This window comes from Eleutherodactylus coqui, chromosome 1 (genome assembly GCF_035609145.1).
Source record: "Eleutherodactylus coqui strain aEleCoq1 chromosome 1, aEleCoq1.hap1, whole genome shotgun sequence".
NCBI classification, from domain to species: Eukaryota; Metazoa; Chordata; class Amphibia; order Anura; family Eleutherodactylidae; genus Eleutherodactylus; species Eleutherodactylus coqui.
In genome coordinates, this window is record NC_089837.1 from 161,586,204 (window position 1) to 161,605,493 (window position 19,290).

Here is a 19,290-nt window from a genome sequence, read left to right on the forward strand (position 1 = left end):
CGCGCACATGCGCTGAGCACATCCGCCGGGCCGAACAAAAAAGATCTGGCCGCGAAGAAGGGAAGAACCGCATCGTCCGGAGCAGGTGAGTTTTAATTCTGGTACGGGTCTCCTGCGGATCCGGACAGCTTCCATAGGCTTCAACAGAAGCCTGCGGGAGACCCGCACTAAAATGGAGCATGTCCGGATTTTTTCCTGCATGCAGATCCGCACCTGACGGTAAAAATGACATCCGCAGGTATTTAACTACCTGCGGGTGTCCAATGCATCCCTATGGGGCGCGGATCCGCGTGCGGGAGAAACACTGCGGATTTAAACCCCGTGGACATGATGCCTATGTACAAGATGAGCACTTCTACCCTTCGTTTTAACAAGTGGTGAGTATCTAAGCACCTAGACCCCCACCGGTCAAAATTCTGGCATGTCAGTATAACATGTAAAAATTTAGTCACAATTTAAGAGGCCAGAAAAAAACAAAATATATATTTTGTCTGCATATACAGATTATGGAAACTATATATTTTTTTTATTTTTGTCAACATCTATGACATTTTAGATCTCACTTTGTTCTGTCTTATTATTTTACACACTTCAACTGCAACTACAGCATCCATAGGAGCCCCAGTTACAGGTAAAAACATCGACTGTAGTCACTGCCAGAGCTGGTAAGAAGTCTGCATCTCTGACATGCTGGGGTCGCCAGCGATCCCGTGATCTCCAGATTGCATGCATGGAATAGCACAGCCGCTTCCTGCATTCTCTACATAGTGTTCACTGAGCGCTACATAGTTTGTAAAAAAGAAATAGTTTAAAAAAATGCTTCGGTCTCTTCCTCCAGGTCCTGCTCCTGCAGGTGCTTTTATCACACACACACCATACATTTACTATCAGCCTGTATTAAAGCCCAGCACCAAGCGCCATATATATGTTTACAGTGCTTGGTCATTCATGGATTAAACTACTTTTTTCTGTGATTCAGTGGGAATTAGGGAAACCAATTTCAAAAACATGCGAGTTTTTCTCAGATTCAGGCAGTTTTTAGAAATATTGGACATGTGGCCAATGTGCAAAGTGACTAACTCACAGGCCTCAGAAATGAAGCAAAACCATGTGCGTTTTGGGGCCTCTATTCTATTAAGAGACACTTTCCACTATTTAAGGTTAGCAGAGTGCATGATATGCCAAAACAATTCTCCACCCTCCAAATGGAAAAAAAGAAATGGAAACTAGAGCCCTGAAGGAGAGCATTAAAGGGTATAGTGAACATTATGCCCCAACAAGTATCTGGTGACTTGTTAAGATTGAGCTGTGTAAATGTAAAATTAATTTTTTCAATAAAATAGGTTTAGATCTAAATTTTTAACTTTCATGAGTAAAAATGTGAGAAAAGTCACACCACAATTTACTACCCAGTTTCTCCTGATTATTGAAATGCCCCATATGTGAAAATAAACTGTTTGGGTACATAGTGGGACTCAAAAAATAAGTAGAGTACTATTGTGTTCTCAGAGTGCAGATTTTACAATGGAACATCCCAAAGTGTGACCATTTTGAAATCTACATTCCTCAAGGAATTCATGAAGAAGTGTAGTGATCATTTGGACTCAATGGGTGCTTCACGGAATTTGTTAGCATTGAGCCATGAAAATGAATTACAACTTTAATACGTAGGCTTAGCTCCAGGGGCATAAAATGGGACCACATAACTGGTTACAGGGGTTCTGTCATTAAAAAAACAAACAAAAAAAAAACAAAACTATACTCACCTATTCCTCCCCAGGCAGTCTTCTTACAGCATCTTCTCCATGTTGATCTATTCCTGCAGTCCCAGGGGACAGCTGGGTGATTCCTCTGCTTCCTGTGACAAAGCGTACATTTACAGGCAGTCTCTTTTCTTTCCAGCAATATACACTACATCACTAGTTCACAGCCTAGCAGGGAGTGCGTTCAGGAGGAAAGGAGTGCCATTTGTCGCACAGATTTTGTTAAAAAGGTTTTCCCTTTACTCCATTACTTAAGTAAATAACTATTTAGCAGACATAGTATTCTCTAACCTATAAGACACTCATAAATCCCTATTAGACTCCCCTATTACGATAGATGCAGTTGTAGAGGCGATGATGGCTATGACCAAGGGTAAGATCCCGAGACCGGATGGTCTGCCAGTGGAAGTTTATTTACAATATAAAAAAGAAATTGTGGCACATCTGCTTCCCCTATACCAACATATATGTCTGAGCTCAGGAATACTTTGCCACTGGCCATCTCCCTGATAGATGATTTGGGCAGTTTTCAGGCTTACGCATTAGTTGGCAGAAGTCGGCTTTTATGGCTTTGAGGCTTGACTGTTGGCAAATTGGAGAGGTTTTCTACAATCTACAGGTCACCCCTCAATTTAAAGTACCTTGAAATTTAGATTTCTAGAGATCATGCTCTGAGCTTTACCCTGAATATTGCTCCCCTATTACCGTCCCTCCAACACAAACTCAAAACCTGGAGTGCGTTGCTGCTATCCATGGCCGGCAGAATAAATCTTATTAAAACGATTGTTCTTGACAAATATTTGTACTGTCTAGAACATGCAGACAATTGTACCGCAGAAATTTTTCTAACGTGACCAATTCAGCGGTAGTAAAGATATAGTCGGAAAGGACCTCAGAGAAAGAGTGTGGACCAACCGGGTGTAAACACCTAGGCCCCGGGCATCCAAGTACCTCACCCTTAGACCCGGACTGTGAGAAAAAAAAGGTAGTAGGTTTCTATGCTGGGGAGCATCTAACGAGTGGAGGGCTGCAGAAGTGGCAAGGGGCCAGCGGGCACCCAAAAAACATGAAACAAAGCAAATGTAAAATAAAAAAATTCTGCGCTCATAGAGAACCAAAGTTCAGTCAGGCATGTGTAACATACAGGAAAAATTAAGATGGAAGAGAAACTTACTTTAGAGGAGGGGAATGTGATAACAGAAGCTCCCTCCTACTGATGGTAAACCGTTCGTAAGTTAATCCATACAGTGAAAATAGTCCAGCAGGTAATATACAGGGTTGGAGGTAAGACTAGTTATTTTCCATACTCAGTGGTAACAGTGCGCCAAGGCTCAGGCTCGAGAAAGACCATTAAAGGTCGAAACGTTGCTTGTCTGAATTTTTAACATGGAACAAGATTTTTGTACTTTTTATCCACCATCTATGCTGCCGTCCCTCTGTACACTGTTGTGAATCAATCACCTTGCAAGGAATGTGTCATCAGTTTAAATCAGGTTTCTACTGTTTAAATCAAGTTTCAGGTGTAGGTTTATGCACCTTACAAAAAAACAACAAACAAAAAAACCCACTAAAAACAGGTCATTAAACCCCAATCTACGGCTGGGTTCACACTGGGCGGATTTGCCGCGGAAATTCCGCCGCGGGAAATCCGCCTGTGGCCGCTAATCCTGGGATAAGCCAGCCATGTGGACGAGATCTCTTACAAATCTCGTCCACACGGGACGGCAAATCCGCCACGGCAAAGCCGGCAGAAGCCAGGGCTGCGGCGCGGGTTCGCCACCCACAGCATGTTCATTTTTTTATTCCTCCGCTGTGGCCACGCTCTCCTCTATGGGAGCACCAGCCGCAGCGGAAGAGCGAGCGGCCAGGCCGCTTCAAAACCCGCGCCAAGTGCCGCGGGTTTTGAAGCAGCGCTTCTCCCTGCGGAAATGTCGCGGTTTTTCGCTGTGGCCAAACCACGAGATTTCCGCCGGGAATCCGGCATGTGAGAACCCAGCTCAAGACTTTGTCCTATAAACATACATATACACTGGATTCACACTACATGACTTGGCAGAGCTCCTCTCCTCCCTGCACAGACTACCGAACATGCCTACAACACTCTCCCATAGAAGTGAATGCAGACTACAAGTGCCTAAAGTCCACATACAGTAGCTGCTAGAAAGCATATCTCAACTACTGCCAACAGCAGCTCAGTCCTATACAATAAAAAGAAAAAAAATGTTATTTATATGCTTGTATCTGGTTTTAAACTGTATTATTAGATATAGATATAGATATAGATATATATGCGCAACACATTTCCTTTAGAATGAAATACCCTTGAAACCAAGACGTGTTGGTATAGACCGTACTAACCTTCCACTGCTCACGTGGAAGCAGTTTCACAGCCACAATATCACCATTCAGAGCTCTATTTCTGGAAACCACCCCATCAATAAAAATGTCCCTCAGGCCATCCTAAAAAGGAAGCAAAAAGTTAATTAACAACTGACCTAGATAGATGTTTACAATTACTCATTATATAACAGTAAGGAAAAATATGGAAGTAGATTAAAGTGTACTAAGGCAGAGTAACATGACTATGCTACATAACAGACTAATGGAGATGGGTTTGCTGATTGCAGTGCCATGTAGCATAGTGTTACAGCAAACAAATACTAATATCTGCCTTCATTGATTTTCTGTTAAGGATTAGCTGTTGAACTTTCTTCAACATGACAGCATTCATAATACCATCTATACAACCGTTAATTCTTACTACTACCACCTAATACAGTTATGGAAAGATATATTACAGGAAACATTCCAATGATGATACAAACTCTCCCGTTCCACTTTCCTGTACGTCAACTCTCAATACCCTACAGCAACTAGATTACGATTTAGGTTAAAAATCAGAGGGGAACCGCATAAATTATGTCTAGGTATAGAAGGAGACTGCACGTTATTACGCTGCATGAAACATTTAAGCTGCCCTTGATCACAAAATTATCAAACTCGACTTGAGTTCATGGTAATGTAACATGACTACTGAAAACTGAGGAATCCTCAACTTTACATCTAGTCCAATGGAAATCACCACTGTTCTGGACTTATAGCCTCCTTCACACGGGTGACTAGTCCGACGATTTTGTAGTGTTGCTACAAATCGCATGTATGAGAAACCCATGGTTTCCTATAGGTTACTTCCCACATGCGATATTTTGTAGCATGCGACAACCCAATACAAAAACCTCACGGGTCTGGCGATATGCATGCGACTCGTGAGGTTTTGTAGCCCACGATTCCTTATGAAGCCTTCCTCTGTTGCATTGCATGAAAATGCGTTTTTTGTGTGGTGCGATGCAACTTTGACAGTAGGAAATTCTACTGTCGAAGCCTAAACTAAGCCCTAGCTGCAAAAAAAAATAGCCTGCGAAGCACTGGCTGTCATTGGCTGACGCTTCGATCACTCGATAAATGGCTGTGATTGGTTCAGCTACACTAGATAGAAAAAAAAACTGCAATACTCACCTAGCAGGCGCCGTTAAATACCCCACCTCCAGCAAGTGCTGTGATTGCCGTGGCTCAGCCAATCAGAGCCGGCGCTCGATGAACCAAACAGCCATTCATTAATGTCATTCACTGAATGGCTGTGAATAATCGAGCATCTGCTGTGATTGGATCACGAGCGCCACTGGCTCAGCCAATCACAGCAATTGCTTGCTGGGGAGGGGTACTCAACGCCTATGGCTAGGTGAGTATTGCTATTTTTTTTCTCTATCTAGTGTAGCTAGGGCTTATTTTCGGGGGAGCGCTTTATATTTCAATTATGGGTTTAAATACCCTCTATGAGCTTCCTTTTCATCTTTGGTGGTCTTCATGGAGATGGTCCCCTTATAAGTCAAAAGTTTTAGAACCTCAATTTTTCCAGTTTTTGATATTTACACAATTTAATGCACTTTGCAATGAAAGCAAAATAAACAACATTTAGATGATTAATGGATTAACTTTGTTTCACCAAATTAAATCTAGATTTTGACTTCTCAGGCGGATATCCCAGCTTTACATAATGAAGGCATTCTTTCTATAAATACATTCAGATATTGTTCAGAAATGTCTTCCCAACATTGTTGCAGAAGTTCCCACAAATCTGCACTTGTATGTTGCTTTGCTTTCACCCTTCTGTCCGGTTCAACCCAAACAAGCTCACTGGTGTTTAAGTCTGAAGATTGTGCAGGCCGTTCAATTCTTTGAAGCCTGTCAGAATATTGTCTTCTAGTAGTTCTGACAAACTAGAAATGTTGTTCTACGAGCCCCTGACCGGAAGGTATTGTATGGCATATTAAGAAGCTGTGGTAGCCATTTTTGTACAGTTTAACCTGTCACACTGTACAGATTGGCAACTCTGCATCCAGCCAAGGGAGCCCCATACCTCACGCTTCCTCCTCCACGTTTGATAGTTGGTGTCACACTCGTGAACCATCCTTTCACCTACTCAACAGCATACAAAATCACTGCGTGATGTACAAAAGAGGTCACAAGACCTTCTTCCACTCTTCAGTAGTCCACTGGAGGTGCGGCTTTGGCCCAGGAAACCTTTTTTTTTTCTTTACATTTTATTGTACAATCTTAGAGGCTTTCTTCCTGTTACTCTACCTGTCAAACCTGCAGATAGAAGTCTTCTCTTCACAGTTGAAAAAGCAACTTGTTTATTTTTTGCTGCATTAAGACGTGCTTGAAGATTTTGTAATGTGAGGCGCTGATCACTCAAACTGTTGCATCTCAAAAACGTATCTGATTTGAAGTGGCCTCTGGTCTGCCAAACCTCTTCTTGTCAGAGTTTCCTCCAGTTTTCAAGTGCCTTTTGATTGTATAAGAAAACTGTACTGACTGCCTCTTTGGCTTTCTTAGCAATTTCTCTGTGGGACAGACCTACACTATTGAAGGGTTTTAATGGTCTGTCTTCCTTGGTTAATTTCTAATGGCAAGAAAAAGACAATGTGCTCTAACCTGAAGAGCAAAACTGCCACAATTCTGCTCTAGAGGGTATTAGAATGCAGTCTGTTCCAACACGGGCTATTTAGAATCAGATTGTTTGAAAGTAATCTACAAACGTTGAGACACTGTTAGGAATAGTTTGCATCCAGTTTCCAACCATAATTTGCTTTCTGTGAGGTCTTTGATGTGTTAACCGAAAAAAGCCCTACGGTTAAAATCATAAATTCAGACTATTGAAACTTTAACTTAAAAATATGATTCTGCTTTTCATGTTTTTACACTTTTGAACCATTACACATTATTTGCTATTAAAATAATTAAAAATTAAAACAAAACAAAAGTAAAAAAAATAAATAAAAAAAAACAGTTAGGGCAAATTCACGAAAACTGCCTAGTATGGAAATCTGTTTGTTGCCCATAGCAACCAAATCACAGGAGTTTTCATTTTTCAAAAGGAGAATACAAAATAATAAAAAAGAAAAAAAACACTACCACAGCATTGTGACTGGCTGCAATGAGCTACAAAGGCCATTTGCACATCTCCCGGGTATTGCATGTACAGAATGTCTTTATACTACTATCAGCAGACTTCTAGCCTTTGGCCCAATTCACATATGGAGAGACTGTCATTATGAGGGTGCTGCTAACCACTACTATGGCAAAAAGACAAAGGATTAAAAAAAAAAAACACATCAAAATAGTGCATTTCTGGGGGTTCTGAATTTAAACAAAATGAGATGTCCTAAAAGTACTGCAATTAACAAAAAAAATCCACATTTAATTTATAAATGGCTTGACAATTAACATTTAGCATTGAAAGCCACAGTATCCAGATGTTAAAAGGCTGAAAAATCGCAACTTTAACATGCCACAAAAAATATCCAGTGTGAAGCCATCCCCATATAAAATTAACTTAATCTGAAGTAGTTTCTCTCTACTCAATGAAGGTAGCGCTGTACTCCTGCAATGCAATGGAGGAATATCTTCCTTTGCTTCTCACTACTTTGCGCCAAGAAGCTCCTAAGCATTGCATTTACTCCTTCTCTCCCTGTTGTGCTCAAATGAGTCTGAAAAGAGACATAATTAGTTTTGTGGCGCCCCTAAAATGAAGGAAAATGAAAGCCAGATGCTACAAGTAATGACATGCAAATCACTTGCCAGCTCATGCCAGGACGCGTTGCTAGGAGGCTTATTTGAGCCTTGTAAACGTTCATTTCTACTTTAGCACAAGTGCAATTATTTGTGGGGAATAAAAATAGAAAGAGTGGAAAATGGCTTAAATTAAACTTAACTTTTTTTTTTGTATGTGATCAGCAAGTGGATAGTAAACATAGTATGTTAGGACTGTAAAAAAGACATATGTCCATCTAGTTCAGCCCATTACGCCCCCTCCAATGTTGATCCAGAGGAAGGCAAAAAATAAACCTCAAAATGGAGGTAGAAGATAATTTCATTTTAAAAAAAAGGAAAAATTCCTTCCCGACTCCAAGTGTGGCAATCGGACTAATTCCTGGATCAACAACACTTTTGAAGCAGTTAGTGACGAATTATCCAATTCGCCATCAACACGTTCCTAGGCAGAGAATTCCATAGTCTCCCTGCTCTTACAGTAAAGAACCCCCTTCTAAGCTGGTGTAGAAACTTCCTATCCTCTAGACAGAGGATGTCCACTTGTTACAATTATAGTCCTGGGTATTGCCACCAGATATATTTATACATAGCTATTAGGTCGTCCCTCAGCCACCTTTTTATCTAAACTAAAGAAGCTCAATTTTGATAACCTTTCTGGGTATTATTGTGCAATCTTTCTACCAGGTCATTAATATATTAAAAAGACTAGAGCCCAGAACTGCCCCTGTAGTACCCCACTAGTAACAGTGCCCCAATCAGAGTATGTACCCATTTATAAACACCCTCTGCTTCCCATCATTGAGCCAGTTACTTACCCACATTCTCACCCATTCATGCCAAGTATTCCCATTTTATATACCAGCCTTTTATGAAACACCATATCAAATACTTTGGAACATTTTACCCACAATATAAGTAAGACTTACCAGCCTATAGTTTCCAAGTTTACCTTTTGATCCCTTTTTGAATATTGGTACCATATTAGCTACGTGCCAATCCAGCGGAAGAGACCCAGTCACTATAGAGTCCTTAAATTTAAGAAATAAGGGTCTGTCTATCACATTACTTAATTCCCTTAGTACCCAGGGGTGTAGGCCATCAGGATACAGTGATTTGTTAAATTTTAATCTTTTTAAGGCAGGTTTGCACTTCTTCCTGAGTTAGACTGGTGACATTTAATGGAGAGTTTACTTTATCACTCTGCATCTCATCTGGCATTTCATTTTCCTCTGTGAATACACTGGACAAAAAAAAACCCCAAAAACTATTTAATAGATTTGCTTTCTCTTCATAACCCTTTACAATATTTCCTACATTATTTGAGGACCAATACTTTCAGTATTTTCTTTTTTACTATTTATATAATTAAAGAACAGTTTAGGGTTAGTTTTACTATTTAAGTCTTTTATTTCCTTTTACGTGGGTTTCTTCCTTATATGCTTTCAAGTGCTTCTTCCCTGCCTTCTTGTTTAGATAGTACAAACTCTTTTTGGCTGTTTATTACCTTCTTTACATCTCTATTGAGCCCCATGGGAATGGGAGAAAAACAAATTCTTTAAAAAAAAAAGAAGTATGAACCGCTGAGTAATTGAGATATATATTTTTTTTTAAGATTTCCCATTTATTGTCTGTATTTTTATCTTTGAGGACATTATCCCAGTTATTAAGGTTAAGAGCATTTCTGAGCTGATCAAATTTTGGCCTCCTAAAGTTTAGCATTTTCATATCTCCCAGATTAAACTTCTCTTTGAAAGACAAGTGGAAATTATGGTCATTATTTCCCCAAGTGCCCCCCAACCTACACCAGTTATTCTGTCAGGTCTGTTGGTTAATAAGTCCAAAATGGCCTCTGAGTCATATACAAGTTTGGTAAGGTTATCTTTGGTTATTAACAGAAACTTGTTCCCTTTACGAGATCCGCAGGTTTTAGCTCCCCGTTTATATTCCGATAAAGTCTCCCACAATTACCTCATTGTTATTTGCTGCTTCATCAGTTTGTTTCAGTAAAAGATTCAGTTGCTTTTGTTATTTTTGAAGGCCTATAGAAAAACCCTACAAGTATTGTTTTCCCTCCATTTATCTCTACCCACAGAGACTCCACATGTTAATCTCCCTCCCATATTCCTGTGGGCTTTAAACAGGATCTTGCATAAAGACAAACCCCTCCCCCTTTCCAATTTCTATGATTCCTTCTGAACAGACTAACTCTAAGTTCATTGCCCAGTCACAGCTTTCATTCAACCAGGTCTCCACTATTTCGACTATGTCCTAGTTTGACAGTATCACTTCCAGTTAGTTAACCTCATGGGTCAGACTTCTAGCATTAGTAACAGGTTAGACTTTTTTTTTTATAATTTATTGTATCCCTAATAACAGTTTGAACTGGCAGAACTGTACTATCCATTCCCACTGATCCACATTCATTTCCATTACTTAGCCCCAGGTCACTGTCTCCCTGCCATCTCTCAGGTTGCCTCCCACCTCCCCCTTACCCCCGCATATTAGCCTCTTACTCCCCACTTCTACACGAGCCAACCTAAACAACTAATCACCGTGAACCAGCCAAACTAAATAACCAATCACCATGAATCAGGCAACTCAAATAACCAATCACCGGGAATGAGTAAATCCAAACAACCAATCAGGTTGCGAATAGTGTGCATTTGAGGAGTAATATAGATATATGCCCCCCCCCCCCCCCAGTCCCTAGTTTAAACACTCCAACCTACAAGCCATCTTCTCCCCCAGCACAGCTACACCCTCCCTATGGACACACAACCTATCCCTACGATAGAGCCTGTAGCCAAAAGTAAAGCCAGTCCAGTTATCGAGGAACCCAAACCCCTCCTTCCTACACCAACTCTTGAGCAACTCGTTTACCTCCCTGCTTTTCTTGTGGGGGCACAGGATACAGGTAAAACACTTTCGAAAAACACTACTTTGGAGGTCCTTGGCCTAAGTTTACATCCCATTTCCCTGAAATTGTTTTTAAGGACCTTCCACATATCTCTAACTTTGACATTGGTACCAATGTGTGCCATGACAGCTATATCCTACCAGTAATCTGTCAACCTTGACCACCAGGAAAACACATTGCTTGACAATCTCAGTCTTTGTGGCAGATTGCCCTGTCTCCATAATAAGTCACCCACTACCAGGACCTGTCTAGTCTGCCCTGCGCTCTTATTACCTTTCTTACTGGAGCAGACATCCCCCTGGCGGTCAGGGTCCAAGTCGAGCTGCAGCAATGTAATTGCATCCCGCTTTGCAAACTTGTAATATAAATTGCACACTTGTTGGATTGTGGCAGTTCAGGACTAGCCTCCCTGGATCTCTTCCCTCTAACCCTCCAGTTACCCAGCTAGCTGGCTTATTCTACACTTGCATACTACCATTCTTCCCCAGCGATGGCCCGCTCGGTGAGCAGAAAATGCCTTTCCATGTTGCCCAGCCGTGCATTTAGATCCAGGATCTGGGCTACCAAACAGTCATATTTCATATAGCAGTATGTACCCTCAAATGGCAGTTCAAGGACTGCATACATGGCACAAGATGTGTACTGGATGGCATTGTCAATCATGGAGCACATTCAGAATCAAGATTGTATATATAGATTAAAGTAATAGATGTAAAAATTCAAATTGTTGTTAGCCGATTAGTCATTTACGAGCCTCGGCAACCCTAAAGGTGAGCTCCCTCCATGTTTTTCGGTTTTGCACTGCTTCTTTCAGATGTGTGATATCCGTGCCCCATCAGCTCTGACAGTATCAGCCATCGTGTCCTTTGGCGGCCGGGTCTTCTTTTGCCACTGATCTGTCCAAGCATTATAGATTTTTCTTGCGACTCTGCTCACTTACATGGCCAAAATCCGTGAGTCTGAGTCTGGTCATCATGGCCTCCAGTGATATATTGAGTCTTAAATGATTTAGGACTTCTCCGTTTGTTACTCTCGCCGTCCAGAGTATATGCAGCAGCTTTCCCCAGCACCACAGCTCAAACGCCTACTTCTAATCAGCTTTTTTCACATCCATACATAGCTATGGGGAAAACAATGGTTTGCACTATCCTGCGTTTAGTTGCAATGCAGCTATCCCTAATTGTGTCCATGATTATCATCGTGCTTCACCCCATTGCCATTTTACCTCTGGCATAGATTCTCCAGCCTGGTCAATTTTTGAACCAAAGAAGATGAAATCTCACAGGCATTCTATGACCTGATTGTTGATTTTGATTTGAATTTGGCCATTTTTTGCAGTTCTCATAATTTTAGTTTTTAAATTCAGGTTATGGCCCATTTTTTTCCCTTTCAGTTTTAAATTCAAATACATAAGCAGTAAATACAAGGGACTCTTTTAAAGCCCCTGAATCCAAAGTCACTAATCCCAAGTCACACACTTAAGCACACTTTAGAAGACAGTACGCTTAGGCCTCATGTCCATGGGGAAAATCAGATCCGCTGCGGATTTGGGCTGCGGATGACCTTAAAATGATATTTTATTGCATGCGGGTGACATGCGGATACGTTTTTTTTCACGCGCGTATGTACGCGGATGCAATTTTTACGCTGGAGGTGTTTTGCCCACTTTACCCCACCACCTCCTAGTACTTTCTCCACCTCCCAGCCTTGAAATCCGCAGCGGATCTCCCGGACCCATTTAATTCACATTTAATATCCGCAGAGGATCTCCTGCACCCAGAGAGTTCAATGGGGGCCATCCGGAGCGTGATTCGCACTTAAATGGAGCATGGCGCGTTTTTTTCATGCACCGGAAATTTTAAAAATCACTTTTAAATAACATCTGCGGGTATTTATCTACCCGCGGGTGTCCAATGCATCCCTATGGGGCGCAGATCCGTGTGCGGGAAAAACGCTGCGGATTTTAAATAACAATTATCCCGTGGACATGAGGCCTTAGAATACAGCCACATTCACTCAGCTTGATAGGCTATAAATGTGTATATCTCGGACACCTGCCCATGTATATCCAGTAAGATTAGTTAGTTCTTAAAAGGGGTTTTCTGGGCACAAAAGAGAAATTCTGAAAATGCCAAAATCTAGGAGGTACAGCCAAGTAGCGACAACTTGTACTTTTTGTCTGCCTCTCTGGACCCCCTTCTCCATCCCATGCAGCTGCTGATCTGCTGAGGTGTTTACATGCATGACTTCCACAGTAAACAGCAACAGACCGTTACCTACAACTTCCAGCATTCATAGAGCTTATCTCCCGGCCAGTACTGTAGCTCCGCTCACAGCTTACAGGTACCACCAGCCTCTCTGAGAGCCAGAGAAAGCCCGCTGAAGCAGACAGGACCCTCTGGTACTCTGAACTGCCCATGAGCAATACAGAGCAGTGCTTCCTCTCCTATCCTCCCATTATGCACGGCTCACAGGAAGTTGGAGGCTATGGACAGGGAAGGAAGTTTAAAATGCGGACAATATGTCAGAAGTGGAGATATTTTTTGAGCAGGTCAAGTGACAGATAGAAAATGAAGAATGTAGCTAGACCAGGTACAGTTAGCCTATTACAAAATATCTTCTTGCGATGGTGTACATTAGATTTTAAACTGTTAGTCTGTGCCCAGAATACCCCTTTAATAAGGGCAGCACTGGTGAATTTCAAATTCAAAGCAGTAGTTCCCATTTCCATCAGAATACACACAGAAAATGTATCCGCTTATTAACCAGTTAATTTTGAAATGTAGGTTAATATCCCTTTAAATTTTCGACAGCATTAACCGACACGTTGCCATTAAGGAGCCAGAAGCCATTTTAAATGTAAGTTATACCAAGGGAATATAGTTTTTCTTGTTATATGCGCAGAGTGTTAAGGCAGCAAAAATGCAATCCTAAGCTCTCGCTCATGACCTGAAGTTCAATCCCTGCCTGGTTCAGGTAGCCGGCTCAAGGTTGACTTAGCCTTCCGAGGTCGGTAAAATGAGTACCCAGCTTGGTGGGGGAATAAGTTGGCGCTATACAAATAACCAGATTTATTTTTTATTTATATAGTTCTCACTTAAAGTTACAGTTTCAGTAAAAACACATTGTAGGATAAAAAGCTCGCTTTCCAATATACTTTCTGTATCAATGGCTTATGGTCTTCAAGATCTGAGCTTGCAGTCATTAAATAGATGCCTTCATTTTTCAAGACAAATGAATAGAAATCTGTCCTGGTTATGCGATGGACATATTACTACTTACACATTACAACGCAGTATCTGACGCAAATATTTCAGAGATATGCAGCCAAACTAATTCACACGTGGATTTAGCCCGGAAAAAATCTGTGAGCAGAATGTCCGACACACTTCTGCGTTAAGACGTGACATGTTATTTCTTAACATGGATCCACGATGGAGATTCTGTTACTCGACTGGGCTAAATCAGTGTGCGAATCTAGTACAAAATACATGGCAGAAATTCATGTCTTAAGGTGCATTTACACAAAAAAAATGATAGCTCAAAAGATGGCTTTTGAGTGATTTTGCATAAACTACTACTTGGTACTAATGTCTATTAGTACCTATTAGTAGCATGTGAGCTGGCATGAGCTGTATTCAGGGAACAGACTACCCGCTATACTCTGAATAAATTCCCTTTGTTCTGCCACGGGGCTGACAGCTGAGACAATGTAATCAGCCATTATCAGCGCTCCAAGGGCAGAACAGAGCGTGCGGTTCTTCTTATCAGCTGTTCTGCCGAATGATGGATTTCATGTCGAACTGAGGGCTCCTTTCCACTGGCGAGGTAGTCGCATGTTTCTAGTGCGATGTGACAGTGCGAGCACTCGCAAGAAAGTCCCACACATGTTGTTCTATGACAACCTTTCCCCTAGGGATGTTTAAGGGCAAGCTGCGATGCAAGGATTAAAAAAAAATAAATTAATTTTAAAAAAAAAGCGCAATAGAAAACCAGATGTCTCGCATCGCAATGCAAAAGCTTGTGTTTTTGCAGCGTTGCAATTTTAACATTGCGATTTTTTCGCAGGGATATCGCTATCGCAAGTGAAAAGAAGCCCTGGGAATCATCGCTCGACAGAAAAGTGAAAGATGGGCACATTTATACGCAACGATTATTGCCCAAAAGATGGCTTTTGCGTGATAACCGTTGTGTCTAAATGGGCCTTTAGCTGTGGATTTCTGCCTTAGTTTTTACAGGTGGAAAAATCCATGTCTGATTGATAGAATTACAGTACAGAGTGGTCATCAAGAAGAAGAATAGATCTTGAAAACCACAGAGATAAATTGGTAAACTACTGTACATACACAATACCATCCCTTATGTCAATATTTAGGTGGCCAAATTTTACTCAATTATGCCCGTCAATCTCAGACTGTTCATTATCAGCTTGATCTCACCCCTATTCAAAACAGGAAAGACTATAACAAGTGCTATCTTGAGTGCTCAGGTTTACAAATCAATGACATTCCCAGGTATCTCCAACATTAAGCAGATTTTGGCACTTTGTTTTGGTTAGTCATGGAAGCACAGTGTTCAAAAGTGTTACAAAAGACAAACTAAAGACCATTTCAGCGAGCATTTGAAACAGAATGTTCCTTGAGACTCTGGAAAGCAGAAACAATCAGATTGGGACAAGAGCTGCAGCAGCTGTATGCGCTGCCTCCCATGACTCGATGCAGAAAGACTGCAGGCTTGTTTATCGGGGGAGAGGGCCACCACAGGGAACAGATTTTTGCACATGTTCAGTTCTTTTTTTCACAACCCTGTGGAAGGTTAAACCTGGAGTCTTCACAGACTACCCAGTAAGGATGTCAAAGAGCGTGTAAGTAACAGCATTATCCAACGTAACCCATTAGAGAGCAAAACCCTTTACTGATCGGGTCAGGCCAGATCAAGCATCTTCTGTACATAAATCTATTGTTCTTTTCATCAAAAGTGGAAAATGTAGAGCTTTGCAAATAGAATGACACTGAAGCCAAAAAGCATTAGTGATGTAACACAGCAAATACTTTTACATAACTCCGAGAGAGGGCATCTGAAATAGGAACCTCATGAAATAGATGTAGTTGTTAGATATGATGGAATCATCTAATGCATCGCACTCAGTATTGTCCAACCCATCCTAAACGGATATGATATTAAACACTATGATTTACATAACACAGAAATAACAGACCCAAAATGCAAAATCCACTTTTTTCACCTGCTTTTAAGCTCCTGTGTAGGACCCCCCCAGTGAAGGATGCTGTGGGAACCAGCGCTACCATCTTCTTTACATTAGACATATCAATTAAACAGGTCTTGTACTTTAGATCTGAGTAAACACTCTAAACTGGCTCCCGAAACAGAAAGAGATGCAGAACTGCTTCGAGGGAGATTAGCTTAATTCACTGGAAAATGAAGACATCTCAGCAGGGATACATGAAAAGAGTCCAGTTACACTAAGTGGTGGTCCCAAGTCAGCTGCTTCAAAAACCGCTGTATACACAGAAAAAGTACTTTTATGGCACTACAGTATTTTAGGCAATAAAAGAATGAAGTGTGTGGTTTTTACAGGTGCTAAAAAGAATATGCAATTTTAATCTCTGTGAATGGTTGATTTGCAGGCAGTTAAAAAAGGTTACATATACACAGACAGGAGCATTATTCTTACCGGAGAAGGCAGGAACGCTTCATGGAATTTCTTGGGATTAATCCTTAGAGAGCCCTAAAGACCAAGCAAAAAGAAAATTATGAGAACGTGGAGCAGATTTATTAATGCAGTCCTAAATTTAGAAAGAATAGAACTGGATGGGACTCAACAACTACCCCAAGTTTATTGAAAAACAGTGGCGCAGGACATAGGACAAGATGGGTGCATCCTGATAGACACTTGTCTTACTAATGCTCCTTTTACACCCAACGAGAACCCCACGATTCTAGTTTGCCTAAGCGAATGACCCGATGACGTCATCAGCATGTTTAGACAGACGAATCATCATAGGGAAATCAGGAATGTAAAATGCTGAATGAGAAGTTTCTATGTGAAACACTGAACCATCAGCGTTTAAACACAATGATATGCCAACAGTCGATTTTGATGCCGACTGAAACTGAATAACGAACGAGAAGCGCAAGGTTCTCATTCAGTCGTTGGCTCGTGTTTAACCCTTTGCAATTAGGGTTTCCTAGGGGTTTTTCTCTTTCCCCCCATTATACAATGGCGCCATCTGCTGGCTAGAGCCAGTACTACGGTATGGGACATGCTGGAGATTCTCCCGGCAACAGAGCGGACAGTAATATACAGTAAGAATACCCTGCCGAACGTCTTCCGACATTGGATCTGCACAAACTTCAATCAGAATGTCATCAGACAGTGGATTGGAAAGGGTTAAACTGAACGACTCCGCCTAAATGCAGCATTATGCCAAATCTATTCTGGATTTCTTTACGCCATTTTGTGGCAAAATAATGGTACACGCCATTAATAAAACCAGGTTGTTTTTAAGTCTCCACTTAGACACACACCTAGACACTTACACCCCACTAGACCGCTCAGAAATATAAATTTGGCACATGGTATGTACATAAGGTTTTTTGCAATTTGGGCAGAATTGTGGCACATTTAGCTTAGCGAGTCCCCCAAAATGTGTGCTCTGATCATACATAGCAGTAGAAAAGAAATGACATGATACGGAGCAACACAAAGATGGATATCCAAATAATGACCTCCCGATACAGATTACATAACAGTCTACCTGGGTTTGTGACGAAACAACGAGTCTACAGAAATGCTATCCAACCCAGCCTCCAGAGGAGGTTTCTGCTATTGAGGTTACTGCACTATGAGATCATTATTTAACGCTGATCTTCAGGTGCCGCGTTCCCACCAGATCAAGCTCTATATTCCTAGAGTGGTTATTTTATCCTGGCTGTTTGACACATGTTTCACTTCAACCCATCTGCAGGTTCAGTGTTTCCAAGACAGCAAACAGAAGTTCGCCCAAGATTTGACAGACCACATGCCTGCAGCTGCTTGTTTGACTTGCTAGATTTGGTCTTCGAGCAGATTTGTGGGCTTGAGGCCACTAAAAATCAACATGCTGTAATACAAAATACAGAGTACACCCAAAAGGCTTCCAAATACATCTCAGACACACAAAACTGAAGACTAGGGGCGAAGGGTTACCGTACCCATACCACCTGTAGGAGATTACACTACATAAGTTACATAACTTTTCATAGTAAGCCACTATTGCTATTGCATAAACTACAAAAAAAAGGATTAATATTAGAGAGTTAAATCACAATAAGGCCGGCTTCACATGAGCGGATTTTAGATGTGGAATCCGCAATAGTCACCCACGCGGAGGATATGCGGTATTAAAAAAAATACGCTTAGATGATAGCAGCTGCGATTTTAACAAGCAGATTTAAAATCACAGCACGTTTTATTTTTGTGCGGAATCCTCACGGTCGGCTTTCATTGAGCTAATCGAAGCTGTCCGACCCGCAGCCCACCCGCAAATGACACTGCAGAGAGGCTACGGGTACCCACGTCACCGCCTAGCGACAGCACTGGAAAAACAAAAAAAATCTGTACTGCGTATGACCGGTGGCAAGCATCCGCAATGAAGAAAGAAGGTACGCGTGGGTCACCGGTTGGGATCAGAACCGGACCGAGTTGCAGGCTCCTACATGCGGAATCCAATTCATTCGTGTGAAGCTGGCCTCAGAGTTGTACCACAGAAAAAAATAATTAAAAAAAATCCCATTCTACAGCAATATCTACCAGAGAAAAAAAAAGGCAGACAGCCTTCTTATTTCGGACGGGCTAACAGGAGTCTAATTTCACCGCCTAATGTACACCTACATGTGCAATACGCAGTGAATGGAATCAATGAATATATTGATATTCATTGACCCACTCACACTAACTTTTTTTTATGGTGTATAATACACACATTAAAAGAACGCAGCATGCTCTATTTTGCCGCATATTAGAGTCCATTGTTCTCCATGGAATCAACACTGCACATACCCAATTACATTGCGCATGGGCGGCATTTACATGCGCTGTTGCGAAGCGACAGAGTGGGATATTTAAAAAAAAAAAGAAAAGAAGCCAGGAAAACTGCACATGCATGAGATACGCAGTCATGCGCAATCTAAAGTCGTTGCCGTATGCAACGATAGGCCAGCTAACTGCCCGGCTTCACAGCGGTAAACCGCTGCGTGATACATTTATAGTCGTGTGAGCCCAGCTTAGGCAGTCTGTATAGTGCCAAGAAGTTTAACCCACAACAAACGTGTAAGCTCCCAATTGCTTACTGAACTCTCCATCAGAAATTCGCTCTTAATGTGCAAGATTCATTTCATCTCTGGCTTCTCTTTAACAGCAAATTAACGCACTTAAAATTTATATATCTGAGAGCAGATGGGTCCAATATCCTTCCCGACCAAAAGCGTATTTAC

The 19,290-nt window shown here is 41.4% G+C and overlaps 1 protein-coding gene across 3 annotated transcripts in view; it reads right to left on the minus strand.

Annotated features, from left to right (window-relative positions):
• The window catches only part of DIS3L2 (DIS3 like 3'-5' exoribonuclease 2), a 285,607-nt gene that overhangs the window by 229,569 nt on the left and 36,748 nt on the right, over nt 1–19,290 (minus strand). For all 3 annotated transcript variants that reach the window (XM_066602644.1, XM_066602662.1, XM_066602653.1), the window contains 2 exons: nt 16,490–16,543; nt 4,122–4,223 (listed from right to left, as the gene is read on the minus strand). In XM_066602644.1, coding sequence (XP_066458741.1) covers nt 4,122–4,223; nt 16,490–16,543 — 156 coding nt within the window. The remainder of the gene's footprint in view (nt 1–4,121; nt 4,224–16,489; nt 16,544–19,290) is intronic.